We start from the raw sequence: 15,360 nt of genomic DNA, 5'->3' as shown, positions 1-15,360 counted from the left end.
TTGGTACAGATAAGCCATTTTGGAGCTCTTTATTGTCTAATCAGGAGAGGAAATCTCAGTGCACACCCATCTTTAAGTACCTCATAAGGAAGAGGACCAAAGTCATAAAACTCAGGGTTCTGTGGTAATGGATAACTTTTCAAGCCAGACCATATTTTAAGGGTGATTCAGAGGGGTGCTCCTGCATCTGGACTCTGTTGAAGAATCCCAGAGTAGTCTAAGGTTGATGAGGCTCATAAGAGTCAAATAACCATGCCACAGCTGCAGGAAACCAATGTCGGTCACGGCCCCTCACAACATGTCTGTTGTATCTAGGGTCCTGGTGTGCCTTGAAGTCCTCTGACAAATGTTCCCTTATAAACCCAAATTCCTTCAGGGAGCACAAGGTGAAGCTGTACATCATAAGCTTAATAACTCCAAATGGGATTTGTCTTTTTTTTTTGTCAATTCATTTCGAGAGATATGTCAAACAGTCGCTGCTTAGCGAACCTAACTCCACCGCAATCATCTGACCTGGAGCCTTTTTGTAAACTGGTTGTAATACACTTGGAATTTCCTGGGCCATTGTTGACCCCACTGCAAATGAACGCCTTCAAGGAGGTTATGCTGCAGCTGTTTCGGGCCAGTTTGGGTCCCTATGAATAGCCTATGGGCTCGAGGGTCGACCGAGGCCCCCAGTCTGACTTCTTCCAGCAAGGCCTACCCTGGTGCTTACTGTCCCTATCAGGCCTCTACCCAGCTGATGTTGCCACATACTACAACACCTATGCCAAAGGTCACTTCTGTCCCAGCCACTCTAGCTATCATCTTGGCTCGAGAGGCACACCAATTGCGGATCTGACCCCTCTGCAAGTTTTGAAACCTTTCTTCTGCTTGATCACAGAGATGTCTGGTTCTGAGAAAACAAAAAGTCCAACCTCTGGTCTGAGAATATTTCAAGGCATTTCCTGAACTATTTGCCCATCCTTCCAAAGAGTCCGAGGCCGTATTAGGATCTGATTCAGGTGTGTTGTCTAGAGGTTTCAGAACATTCCTCATGATGATGATGATGATGATGAGGAGGAGGAGGAGGAGGAGGAGGAGGAGGAGGAGGAGGAGTACGGTGGCTTGTTTGTAGACTCCTAAAATGCTAGTGGACTGGATACTTCCCCCTGAGGCAGAACTGAACTCTCCATTCTGACCCCCTGTAGAGGGAGTGCACTTTTACGATGGTAGTCCACAGAGCTTAAGGAGTGCTAAGCATTCAGTTGCCCATGGTTGAAACCAAAGCAAATCTATTAGCTGAGGTCTTACAGTGGGGACTGTTCATAAGAGTCCTTAATGTCTTTTAATTGAGGCCCTGATAGTGACATTGATGGCTACCATGTCTAAATTGTGCTCATCTTTGCCAGTGAGTCGACCTGTAGCAAGACATCATTGGCCGACTCCTAGGGATCCATCCTTTCTGACTCAGAACCTGACCCCGGGGGGCTTGGTGGTTCAGGCTTCCACCAGCAGGCAACTATGTGTGTCCCACAGTACTGCCAGACAGAGCATTGACACATTTGATTTCTCATCTGCCAGTTTGGCATTGAGGTTCCTGAATAGGGTGTGACCTCTATTGTGCTATACATCAGACACACAAAAGGTAATGGGAGGAATGCTTTTAGTAATTCAAGCCACTGGCAGTCGCTCTGGTAGCATTCCAACCCATTGTTCTTTTGTTGATCATGCCACCCCAGTTTAGACCCCGAAATATGCAAATCAGTCTTGACTCTGCCCCAATAGGAACAGTCCAGTCTGAACTGCCCATCGTGGTCCCCCTGAACTAGAGCATAAGCAGCTCATGACCCCTTTCGCCCTCATTGGGGCTCGTCAGTTGGATGTGGCTTGGTTCCAGTGGCACAATGAGTACTGGACCCACCTCTCGGCATACATACCCTTGCCACTTCGGACGGTACATCAAACATGCAAAAGGTAATGGGAGGAATGCTTGCTATATATCTAACCATTGGCAATCACATAGAGTAGCATTCCAACCAGTTGTTCTTTTGGCCACCCTAGCACCTCATTTTGGATCCAGCCATGTGCTAATCAGGGCCAAACCGGTCTTCTGTTGCTTGTGTTCCAATTCAGAGAGGACCTGGCCTAGCAGTTCAGGCTGGACTGTTTCAATTGGTGCAGGGTCAAGGCTGGTTTGCATATGGCTAGGTTCATGGTCTTCAAAATAATGATGGGCTGGAATGTGATACCGAGTAATTACCAGTGGCTGAGATTAATTCAAGCAGTCCATCCACCACTTTTTTGTATTCTGCAGTGCTTGCTTGCTGTCTACATGCTCTCTGGGATATGACCAGCCGTCCTGAAAAATTCAGAAATGCATTTGTACAGACAATCCATGGTGGTCTGGATGCAGCCGAGTACATATTGAGAGCTAGACAGGACACAGAGGATTTGCATGGATCGTGCCATGGGCACTAGTTTAGTGATCAGATGTCGAGCTCATACTAGTTCTATAACTAATAAACCCTCATCGAAAGGGAAATAGCCTTCCTCAGTGTAAACATCTAAACACTGATAAACACCACAAATAAAATGCTAATCAAAGAAAGAAAAGTGAGAGAGAATGAGTCTGCTTTATTTCTTTCTGAACGGACAACACAATGTAACTTTATTATATTTGCTTGCAACAAGAAAGACTGGTCTAAGATTATTCTGTTTGTGTTTGGGTGTTTAGGGATATCACTACAATCTTGTTTCTTCTTCCCTTTGTTTCCTTCAGTTTTGTGTGCTTGGATTGTAGGGGTTAGACATATGTTTTAGATCTAATCTAATTATGTTGTACACTGTAGAGAATCAGGAAATACTAAAATCACATTTCAAAGCAAGGTGTACTACAAGATACCTGTGGAAACAGTGCTTTCAAACATGCACATGGGATTGAAAACATTACACAAGACTCTCCACATACTAATACAGTTCATAGCTGCAAAATGTAAATTTTTATGTGTGATGCCTTGATCTAATCTGGCTTTTTACCCAACTGCACTTTACTGGCTGGGTTTTGAGCCCATGGTTACATTGGTAACAGCAAAATTGCAGGTATTAATGTATCTAGTCACAAGATAAAGAAACAGAAATTAGAAGTATCGATCCGAAAAACAAATTACTTACCTTTGGTAACAATCTTTCTGGTGGATACTCTGTCTAACCACATATTCCTCTCTGATGCTCCCAGAATACAATGTGATGCTTATTAAAAGGTCAGGAATGACTTAAAGTGAGTCATTTGCCATGGGGACACTTGGCAGCTATGAATATCAACACAATAGCAGCGCTACCTTACTATAGTCAGACAAAGAGTGCCGAAAGGCAATGTCGAGCAGACTTAAAGCTTCACATTTCAGGTGTGATAGGATTCAGGTTTGCAAATTGATCTAATGTAATCCACATTGTAAAGGGTTCACAAGGTACTATGTTGATGACAGAGTTGCTCACCACTACCTTGTCATCCTATTCAATAAAGAGTGGGTGCATGATCCCCCAACTCTGTCCAGGAATGTGTTTATTAGAATATTTGAATACACCACTTCTGCTTTTTTAATCCATTAAATGTCCTGTAAACCAGACAGAGGTCCTGACTGAGTTAGTGTGAGCGGTAATGAGATGTGAGTACAACGCATAGACTTTGTATGTTTAAAACAGCCTAACATAGGTTAATTGGACACATTGTCAATGGGAAGATACTACATACCCTGCACTGATTTTCAGTTAAAATAAATATGTGCTGGACAGCAGTCATAGCAAAAAACAATGGAAACCCTTCTTTGCCTATTCTAGGGGTTAGGTAGCTGAATAAACACACTGAAAACACTGAGAAAACACCACTGAAATCCACAAAAAATAAACACCAGACCCAGGAGAGTGGATGGTGGCATTGGACCTACAGGATGCTTATTTCCATACTCCCCTCCTGTAGGCCCACTGCGGCTACCAGAGGTTAGCAGTGGGCCAAGAACATTTTCAGTTCACAGTGCTCTCTTTTGGTCTCACCAGTGCTTCTTAGATATTCAAGAAAGTATTGGCAGTGCTGACAGCACACATCAGGAAGTCAAGACTGTCAGTCTTTTCTTACATAGACAATTGGCTGTTGAAGCATTCTCACACCAGCCAGTTACCAACCACCTCCAAGCGACAGCACATCACTTAACATAATTGCGGTTCACTATCAACATGCCAAAGTCACACCTTACTCATTCACTGATGCTCTATTTCATTGGAGCTATTCTGGTTGTGGTACAATGTTGTGCATTTCCTCCAAAGCAAAGAGTCCAGGACATTCAGGTTGTGATACCGATGTTTCAGCCTTTGTCCTGGATCTCAACGTGGATGACTTTGTGGTCTGCAGTTGTTGTTTGCTTCCTACATCCTTCTGGTCAGACCTACAAGGTGGCACATGTGGTCACTGCATTTCAACCTCAAATCACAGTGAACACAGCATCAGGGGAATCTGTCAGGCTGTACACAGATTTAGGACGAGACTGCAAAAGACTTCCAGTGGTGGCTATTTGACTGCGATTGGGTCAGTGGGAGAGTCCTCTAATTATCTCACCCGGAACTTGCAGTGGTCATGGATACCTCACTACTGGTTTGAGGAGGCTAGCTGGGAGATGTGGAGATCAGAGGCCTATGGTTTCTAGCAGAGACTCAAATCCTCATCAATTTGTTGGGGTTGTTGGAGATTCGCTTAGATTTGAAGGTCTTCCTATCCACCCTTGAGTGCGGCTTTTGACACGGTCTCCCACAAGATACTACTTGAGAGACTGTGGGAGATCGGAGTCAGGGAAACGGCCCTGGATTGGTTCGCGTCATTTCTATCTGACCGTTCCTTCCAGGTGCACGCCCCTCGTATTCATCCAGCAGGCTCCCTCTTGAATGTGGGGTGCCTCAGGGGGTCTGCGCTCAGTCCCACATTGTTTAATGTGTACATCCGCCCCCTGGCCTTGATGGCCCGGGAACGTAAGATCCAGCTAATATCATATGCGGACGACACGCAACTCATTTTCAACTTTTCAAATAACAATGTGGTGGACCAAATTAAATTCCAAGAAGATATCCTGGCTATATCAAGGTGGTTATCTAACAACTGTCTTCAGTTAAACTCCTCCAAAACAGAGGTACTTCTAATCGGCAATGGCACGCAGACATGGGCGAGCACTGGTGGCCTCCTGCGCTGGGACCAGCTCCCATACCCAAGGAGTCAGTAAAAAATTTGGGGGTGATGCTTGATAACTCACTCATTCTGGAGTCTCATGCAAAAAAAGGGGCAGGTACTTGCTACGGGCGTCTTCGCTCTCTCAAACCCATTTTGGGTTTCTTTGAGCCCCCTACCCGCCAGATTATAGTCCAGGCATTAGTCTTATCTCACCTGGATTATTGTAATGCCCTTATGTTAGGCTCCAACATGACTGTGATAAATAGGATGCAAAGAGCACAGAACGCTGCTGCTCGCGTTCTGTTTGCCCTACCCAAAACCTGTCACACGTCCCCCTTTCTCCGACTGCATTGGCTGCCGATACAGCAACACATTTAATTCAAGACCCTCTGCCTTACTCATAAAATCTTGTATAGCGCTGGCCCCACAACTCTGCAGGGACTTTGTTCCTTTTATACTCTCACGCGCGCACTTCCCTCAGCGGACCTTTTTCTAGCTCGCACTGTCCGGATTCGGAGGAGTAGAGCCGGTGGCCGCTCCTTCAGGTATCTGGCCCCTAAGCTGTGGAATTCTATCCCCCCAAAAGCTCGGGCCACTTCAAATCACCTGCAATTCCGAAAACTTATAAAAACCTGGCTGTTTGCGTCCATCTAGCACACTTTCTGTCGTACTAGCTTTAGGCATGTCCGCAAGCGCTGGGACGCCCCGTTGCTGGGGTAGCCATGCGCTATACAAGACTCCATAACATGACATAACATAACACCCTCTGAGGACGGTGCTCACGGATAACACCACTGTCACGTAGCACTGTAACAAGCATCGAGGTGAGGTCTTGGGTCCTGTGTCAGGATGCTCTGTGACTCTTGAAGTGGCTGGACCACCAAGGATGTTCTCTGGTGGTAAACCACCTGACTGGATCTCCAGAGTGGACACATTTAACTGTGTAGCTTAGTGGAATATGAATGTCAGTTACACCCGGATGTGGCACAAGACCTTTTTCCAGCAATGGGTAAATTCCTGGCTTGATTTTTCTGTCACCACAGAGAATGCATAGTGTCTGCAGTTTTGTGCTTTGGAGTTTTGAAAGCAGACCTCTTTCTGACATGCATATTTTCTAGAGTGGAGCTTGGTAATTCCTGTATGCCTGTCTGCCACTACCTGTCCTGTCCCAGGTTCTGAAGAAGATCAGACTTGAGCAGGTCCTGGTCAACCTATTTATCCCGGATTGAGCCATGAGAGTGTGGTACCCAGATTACCTGGGCATAACCATGTGTACTCCGGTCAAGCTGCTCCTTCGGGAGGATCTTCTGTTGCAGCAGCAGGGCATGGTACTGTACTTGTAGATTGGCACCCGCCAAATGGATCCATTACAAGTGAAATTGTTTAAAGTTTTGTTGTTTGTTCTGTCCCTGCCGGTTAAGGGCTACTTATCGGATCTTTTGTCTTTTTTGCAGTTGCTGATGTAGCCCTCTTTATTTAAATCACCTGTGATGAGATTGTTTAAAGGTTTTAAATTGTTATTTCCACCAAAACCTTTTGTGATGTCGCAGTGGGACTTGAACTTAGTCCTCACATTTTTTGATGTGCACCTCTTTTGAGCTTCTGCACCGTTATGTGAACTGAACTCTTTATCCATCTGAAAAGGTCCTAATCTTGAGGTCTGTACTCTGGTCTCTGCTACTTTGCCGTTGGGCTCTGTATCTGAGGGTGCGGACAGGCTAGAAAGCATCATCCGCCTGCATGGATAGTGCTTATAGGTGCCACTTGTCACGTCCTGAGTGGAATGACGTCAGTGCGGAGCCGCTCGGCTCAACCTACCATCCCGTAATAGTACAGCTTTTAAGTATCTGCATTCATTCAGGTTCCTGTCGAATATTCACACGGTGAGGAAACTGGTTAGATAGTGCATCCACTAGAAAAATCTTTATTGAAGGGAATTAACTTGTTCATTTATACCAGATCCTGCTACTGGTACTGTCCCTAGGATAACAGAATTTTTTAGGATTCATATACCATGCATTGTGGAAGATTATATTTTTCTGTACTTTCAGAAGAAGCAGAAAGTGCAGGGATTTGAATGTTCCATATTTAAATTCTTCTATCTACGAATTTTCATTCAGGAATGTTTAAAGCTATGATGGCCTTGTTTTTGCTTCTTCCTGCTTCCTTAGAGCATTTTTGAAATGTTGACACTTATTTTTGCCCAGCCCTTACTAAGCAAAGTCTTCATCGATGTGTGCTTTGACATTCCAAGCAATCAGCATCAAAATATTTGAATATTTCCCTATGACGATCCCTATGTGGTCAAGCATAAATTACCCACATAGTCTGCTTTGACGTAAGGATTCTCAGTGTCCTTTATCTTAATTTTGGCAAAGGGGGGCTAAGATGTGGGAGAATCAAGACCGTAAAACTTGCTTCCTTCTGTTTTGGCAAATACATTGATTTTCTGTTAGGGCCACTTGTAATCTACAGCTTTTGGGAAAAATTAGACATATTTGGAGAATTTCTGCCTCATTAACCTGCAGAGCAGCCTCCTATGAAATGCATAAGAAAAACCTTTCAGAAAGTTCATGAAGTCATACTTAGTTGTGGCCATCCTCCATTCAGTTTAACATTATGCCAAAATAATAGCTTTGTCCTTTGTTTAGCTTGTTAAAGCACGCTATTTGTAAAGGAGCAATCAGGAAGCGGGAACTGCAATTAACAGAATAGCAATGTTTTAAAAGACTCATGAAGGTAGAGTGGTTTGAAATGAACCAAATTTTTTTTAAGCTTGTTCCTTAAGGTTGGGTGACAGACTGAGATTGAATGAATGAGAGGATTTTTAAAACGCACAGCTGCTCCTGGAGTGCCCTGTCGCTAATTGCTCAGAAAAAGGAAAGGTATGGCGACTTAGCTACTTAACTTAGCAGTGATAGGTTTTTAAAGCTTTACCCAAGGAAGGCTCATAAGGTATCGAATGAAATAAGAGAGGGTGCCGAGTCCATTCGCCCCAGCCATCACCATGAAAGACTGGAGTGCTGTAGCCTGGAAGGAAAATAGTGTTTAGTTCTTGTAATCAGATACTGAGAACGCAGTGATAAACAGCTCGATGAAGGATTGTAAGAGCATTAAAGCAAATCCTTATTTTAACAGGTAGCCAGTGTAACTCCTGCAGGTAGTGGAGAATGGGCACTCTATGCGGAATGTCAAAAATCAAGCAGGCTACAACAATTTTGATCACTTTAATTTTAGTCAACTTGTCCGGGACACCAAGATAGAGACTATCAGCTCCCTGCATAGGCCTTTCAGTTCCTGATGACATGTAAGAGAATCATCTTTTGTGACCAAAGGTTTTTTGGACAAGTTCACTGCAGACGGTTGAAGATAAAAAAAAAAAAAAGCAAAAGCAGTGTCTTACCACAGACTAACTACTACACAGAGAAGTTTGAAAACCTTGCTGTTGAATGGAAAGCCAGTGATGTGATTTCCGTAAGAAGGTTATTGGGCTTAAGCAAGGTGCACCCACAGCCTGTTGGGTGCTTTGGTTTTCAATAACCTGTAACCAAAGAATACGTGAAAATGCCATACTTAAGCATATACTGTTGCAGTGATTCCAATGTAGACTCAGTTATCCCTGCCAGCCGACTGCTTCTCGGCGCTAAATGGGAAAGGATAGTTGGAAGACATCTGAGATAGAACTTGCACAAGGTTTGTGGGCAAGAGCAAAGGTTAGTTGGCCAAAAAGTAGATTGTCACACTGTCTGATCAGATTTGGTAATGAGAATTTTGATCTTAGCAATGTTCAGAGTGTGCCTGTGCAGGCTCATCCATAATTAGACTGCTGTTAGAAAATGCTGAAGGAGACTGGTATCTTTATAATGAGAGCTTACGTAAACTAGCTGGTAGCAGTCTCACATAAATATTGAAAAGGTAAGTGGAAATTCATAAACCCAGGGGAATCCCACATATAATGTTACTTGGCGAAGATTAGGAGTGTCCCAACATTACTTGTTGACTTTTGACTGAAAGAAAAGAAGTGAACTAATTTAAGACAGGCCATGAATTCCTGTGGTATGAAGTTGCCCTTTTGATACAAAGACTTCGACATTTCCACCACCTCGTATGTTGATGATTAAAACAGAATGTTGGAGCTCAGTAACCAGTATGTCTCAGAAATAGAGTTTCTTTCAGCCTATTAAATTTTTTTCTAAGCATTTATCCAAAGGAAAGGATTAGAAAAGCAGCATGGATTTTGGTCCGAATTTAAAGCTGCATTTACAGCTATCAGCATTCAAGCCACCTCTCCAAAGTGAAGGTCACATTTTGGCAGAGGGAAAAACTCCTCTGAAGATTTTAGAGTAAGCATCTTTGGTAGAAGGAAGACTGTTATTCTTTGACCAGCAGTAAACACACATCACTCAGAGCAGTGGGCACTCTAAATCATCAACCAATGACATACTGTTGCTCTTCTTTTATCTGTTATTTGTCCTCCAAAATTACATACCTCAGTTGGACTGCTAGTAGTTAAACAAAATATCTTCTGGATGTAACTGAGCGATTCCATAAAATGGAAAAAGGTGTTGGGTTTTTCTACATTTAATATATATCGAACCCAGAAATACCAGGAACACCAGTCTCCCATGTTCGAGCTCAGGAAGAGCATTGTCAGTTCCTGTCATTTTCCATCACACTCTCCTACCTTCTCAAAACCCATTTGGCCACTCCCTTAGTTATCATCTGGTGTGCAACACCCGTGTGCGTCTAAAAAACATGGCAAAACTAACAATAGGAGTTGTGTATGCTGTATTCCAGATCTTAGAGCTTAACAATATTCTAACCCCTTTATTTTTAACATTTTAGACCGCCACTGTTATAAAGTAGAGATCACTTCCGACTGCCAGTTTTGAAGAATTATCAATCCTACAATTAGGGCAATTACAAATAACCATTTCTTCTGCAGTAGTTCTATATTGGCATCGGGTGAATAACCCAAAACAACTTTTTTGCTCATGAATTGAATGTTCAATCTCTAATGTATGCAGACAGTGTTCCTGAATCTGAAACCAGAACTGGTACAACTCCAGATAATGTGTCTAATTCCCCTCACCCTCCGTTGAGCAACTGAAACAGCATTCCAATATCTGGGGATTCATTTTGTGCAAAGAAACCGGGGCTCTATTGAGCAGCCATTTCATATAAAATTGTATACAGTAGAAATTCGCCTCTTCAATAATTAGAAGTTAAACAAATTAATCTTATTCCAGGTCTCTACCTAATTTCTGGACGCCTTCCTTGGACTGCCACTTCTCTCAAGCTTTCGAAAATCAATGTGCCAAAATCACACCTGACTCACTACCTTTCATTGGAGCCATCCTGGATATGGTGCAGTTCTGGACCTTCCTTATATCACAAGTTCAGGACATTCCGGCTATGATCTCAATGTTTCAGCCTCAGTCCTTGGGTTTCATTGAAGGTGGCTCGGAGGCTTCTTGGCATCCTGTTCGTTAACTATGCCAAGTGGCATATGAAGGCTGTGCAGTGGAACCTGAAGTCTCAGTGAGACGAGCACCAGCGGAATATATGGATTCCCTCCAAGTTTCGGAGAAGACTGTAAATGGCCTGCAGTGGTAGCTGCTCAGTCACAATTGGACCAGAGTTAGACCCTTCTCCTTGCCTCACACAGAGCATCGGCAGTGACTGATGCATCATTGCTGGGATGGGGAGATAATATGGGAGAAGTGGAGATCAGAGGACTCTTGTCTCCGGTAAAGACCTGTCTCATTTCTACCTGTTGAAGTGGTGGGCCGTTCCCCTGACACTGCAAGCCTTCCTACCATCCATCAAGGGAAGGTTTGTGCAGGTTCTTACAATCAACACAGCATCCATGTGGTGCTGAAACAAGTAGGGCAGGGTGGGGTCCTAGGTCCTGTGCTAAGAGGCACCTCCTCTTTGTAGCTGGATGGAGTGTCAGGACATTTCTTTACTCATGAACCACTTAGTTGGATCTTTGACACCAGGGCAGATTAACTGAACCACCAGCAACTGCAGATCTTGAATGGTAGTTACTTACAAAGATGGCAAGGGGCGTCTTCCTGCAGTGGGGAGTAACCTGACTAGATCTTTTCACCAAAGTTGAGTAGTCACATTGTCAAAACTTTGACGCACTGGAGTTTTCTAGAGTGCTCCCTCAAAGACTCATTCCTTATAGAGTAGAGCATAGGACCCCTATATGCCTTTCCGCCTCTACACCTCCTGCCCCAGGTTCTGAAGATCAGGAACAAATGGGCCCAAGGCATCCAGTGGCTCCGGATTAGGAAAGGAGAGTGTGGTACCTGGAACTTCTGGACATTAGCATCTGTCCTTCCATCAGGCTGCCCTTAGGATCTCCTGGTGCAGCAGCAAGTCAGGGTTTGCACCCAAACCTGCGCAATGTGCACCTCCATGCATGGTGTTTTGGTGACGCCAGTTAAAGGTATTCGGTCTTCCTTCCAAAATTGTGGACGTCTTCATTGCTGTCAGGTGTCCCTCTACAAAGTGTGTCTATGCTGGGTGCTGGGACAAGTTTGTGGTCTGGTGTGGCTCACGCAATAAAGGCAAGCCAAACTGTTGGGTGTCTTGTTGATAGCAAACCGTTGCTAGGCCACAGATAAAACAGTCTGCACCATTAAAGGTTATATGGCTGGTCTTTTTATTTTTGTCAGATCAGCTGTCCTTGTTCAAATCACCTGTAGTGATGACATTTCTAAAATGTTTGGCACCTGTTTACCCCTCTCGCTCCACCCAAACCCCTCCAAGTGATGCTACAATGGTATCTTAATGTGGTCCTCACTTTCTCATATGCACTTCTTCGAACAGATGCACAGTTCCTCAATATGTCTCCTTGCTCTCTACAATGTATCCTTGGTTGCAGAAACTTCTGCTTGTCAAATGAGTGAATTCTAAGCAATATTGGTTCAGCCACCTTGCACCACCTTTTTCCTCAGATAAAGTGGTCATGAGTACAGAGGTGGCCTTTCTGGCAAACATTGCAACTCCTTTTGACATTGGCCAATCCATCTCTCTCTTAACTTTCTTTGCTCTGTCTCGCCTCACCTCTTGAAGTAGGAGGAGAGATTCCATTAGATGGACCCCAAGCGAGCCTTGAGCTTCTACATCAAGCCCGCCAAAGACCAACTAGTGAACAATCTGTTTGTGTGCGTTTCTGTGAGGCGCAGAGAGGCAAGGCAGTGCATAAAAAGGCTTTTTTGAGGTGGATAGTCCTCTGTATTAAAATCTGAAACACCATAGACAAGAAGCAGTCTTCAGAAAGAGTGAGGGCACATTTCACCATGGCCAAAGGTGCTGCTTCTTCTTTGGTACGTGGAGTGCCTTTTGTTGATATGTCAGGCTGTGTTGCTGGCATCGGTGCTCACATCCTTGAAGTAATATTGCCATGGCATTCCTGTACGACGGGAAGTGCACTTTGTCTATTTGGTGAATGTGAAACTATCAACAGAGCCATCACTTTGAGGGCTACTGGTTTTGTATCTATTCTAAAGATGAAGAATTTGTGCTTAGAAGTATCCTACAGAAGAATAAATGACTTACCTTTGGTAACGCTAGTCCTGGTTTATACTCTATCTAAATGCAGATTCCACAGCACCCTCCTTTCACCTTTTTCTTTGGAATGGTCTCTGTTTTCATCTAAGAAGGTTCCAATTAGAGATATGTGCATTGGTACCGCTGATTATTGTTGGGTTCCGTGTCTGAGGGCACAGGCACAATCAAGAAAGAAGCATCAAAGGACTGGGATGGCACTTATTTGCAACTCCATCTTTACTTCAGGACTGAATGAAATCGGCGTGAAGCTGCACAACGCCACCTAACGGCATGTGAGGGCAGTGCTATTTACATCTTCCGGATCCAGTCTGGCACCTGGGGATATTCTAAACATGAGAATTCTGCAGTGGGTAGAGTATCCACCAGAAACTGCTTTACTGAAGATAAATAACATGTTCTATAAGGCCACAGCATAAATGTTTTATTCCAACTTTGCTACATACTACTGATGGAACGCTGAGCAACTGCAAAAGAATATTGCTGGTAAAAATCTTTCATTGCAAGCTTTCATACTGAATTGGCCTCACTTACCAATTCTGTGGTCTAGTAGTTCAGGAATTTGAAGTATGCGCCATAAAAACTACATGAAGCAAGTGTTTTGCCTTTAGTCTCTTCCTTTTCTATATCACTGGACTGTGCATTTTAGTTCATGATATAATGGTACATTACAGATATGAATTTAAGTTGTTAATGATATACACAAGAATGTTTGTCCTCAGTCCTTAGCATATCCCACTGAGTGTTTTCTTGCAGTTGAAGAACATTCGATTAACGTTCTTCTTTTATGCACAATATAAAAAGAGCCAAGCTCACCTTGAAAGTTCTTAGCACTGTAATAGTTTTTCCTCCTCTTAGTGCAAATCATGTTACAAATCTGAATAGAAGTTTATTTATTCACTTTGTATCAAATCTAGGGCAAATCCAATTGGCATGAAAGGACATATGGCCAAATGTTATGGGGATTTAGTTCAGGAGCTGTGGAGTGGCACACAGAAAAATGTTGCTCCGTTAAAACTACGGGTAAGGTATATTTGTTGCTATTCTAACAATTACCTGCTGGCAAAATATACTTTCTACCATTTAAGCCTTTACTAGCAAACTGCTTTTCAACTTGTGTCATCATTGACTAATGTTTGTATAGTTGAATGTATAACTAGATTTTGTTTTTTATAACTGTTTTAGCTACTGAAGATAATTTATCAATGCCATACGTAATTGCTGTGTACATTAAAACTATGTACACTTCCTCACTTTTCCTGTGCCCTTTATCTTTTTTATTTGTTCACATATTAATATATTGCCTTACTTTGAAGCTTTATCACCGACATTGAATAGGATCTATTTTTAAGTATTATAGTCTTTGTTTCTGCATTACAGTCACATTTAAAATGCCTTTCTTCTTCCTATTAAGTTGGCTCACTTTACTTACCATTAATTATATCTACATATGGAAAATATTTTGTATTATCCCAAGCGCACTGCTTTCAGTAAATAAAGATGTGTTTGTATTTGTTTCATTGCACGTTGCCATAAAACTGTACAAATTCTCTATTTTACAGTGGACAATAGCGAAATATGCTCCCCGATTTAATGGCTTTCAGCAACAAGACTCTCAGGAACTTTTAGCTTTTTTGTTGGATGGCCTTCACGAGGACTTGAACAGAGTTCACGATAAGCCCTATGTCGAGCTGAAGGACAGTGATGGGCGCCCTGACTGGGAGGTTGCAGCAGAGGTTGGTATTCCTTGGTACCAAAGGGATTAGTTGAACAGTCAAAGTTGTAGCTAAACATTAGATGGCATTGTGATATCCATTTGTTAAAAATGTATGAGACTTTTCTCCAGAGTAGGAATAAAAAAAATAATTAGTTGCAAGAAATTCGTTTTATTTCAGGTTTTTAAATAATGTTGTTGTAAAAGGCATTCTTCACATGACCCCATTACCTAGTCTAATTTTTAATCTGTCTATATTTGTTATGTTATGTTATGTTAGGCTCATTTATTATGCGCACAGATGCTCCAGCAAAGGAGCGTCCTGGCGCCCGACAAGGTAGCTACACAACACAACTGGACAGAGTAAGAAGGGAGAGAACTACAGAAACAAAAAAGTTTTTACAGCTCGGCGAAAAGAGAGCAAGTCCCTGAGGGCACGGATTTCAAGGGGAAGGGAATTCCAGAAAACCGCAGCACGTACTTGAAATGAGCAGCCGCCAGCCCGACAGCGCTTAAAGCGGGGGACGACCGCAAGTTCTAGGTCCGAAGATCTTAAAGAACGGACCGGAGCATAGCGGGACAGAAGGTTAGAAAGGATCAGAGCAGGAGATCCCTTAAGGATTTTATAGGCTACCGTTTTATGTAGCTTTCAGGCATTGTGAAGTAGGAGTGTGCTTTCCAATATAACTCAAATAGTTACAATAGCATCTTACATTAATAAAGAACTGGAAGAAACAAGCACAGACCCAGCAGTCCATTTATAACCCTGAATGTCAAATAAACCTGGTGCATGTTGTAGATGTTTGGTTTAACAGAAACAATGGCCAAAGTGTACTTATGTTGTACCTTAATCAGTACGTCTGCATGTTGA

At 43.1% G+C, this 15,360-nt stretch overlaps 1 protein-coding gene across 3 annotated transcripts in view; it reads left to right on the top strand.

Annotated features, from left to right (window-relative positions):
* Nucleotides 1-15,360, top strand: part of USP32 (ubiquitin specific peptidase 32) — a 1,745,589-nt gene that overhangs the window by 1,180,446 nt on the left and 549,783 nt on the right. For all 3 annotated transcript variants that reach the window (XM_078679804.1, XM_078679802.1, XM_078679803.1), the window contains exons 21-22: nt 13,693-13,798; nt 14,338-14,511. In XM_078679804.1, the coding sequence (XP_078535930.1) occupies nt 13,693-13,798; nt 14,338-14,511 (280 nt within the window). The remainder of the gene's footprint in view (nt 1-13,692; nt 13,799-14,337; nt 14,512-15,360) is intronic.

The sequence above is a fragment of the Lissotriton helveticus genome, chromosome 3_1 (assembly GCF_964261635.1).
Source record: "Lissotriton helveticus chromosome 3_1, aLisHel1.1, whole genome shotgun sequence".
In the NCBI taxonomy this organism is placed as follows: domain Eukaryota; kingdom Metazoa; phylum Chordata; class Amphibia; order Caudata; family Salamandridae; genus Lissotriton; species Lissotriton helveticus.
This window is presented reverse-complemented; position numbering and strand designations above follow the sequence as displayed.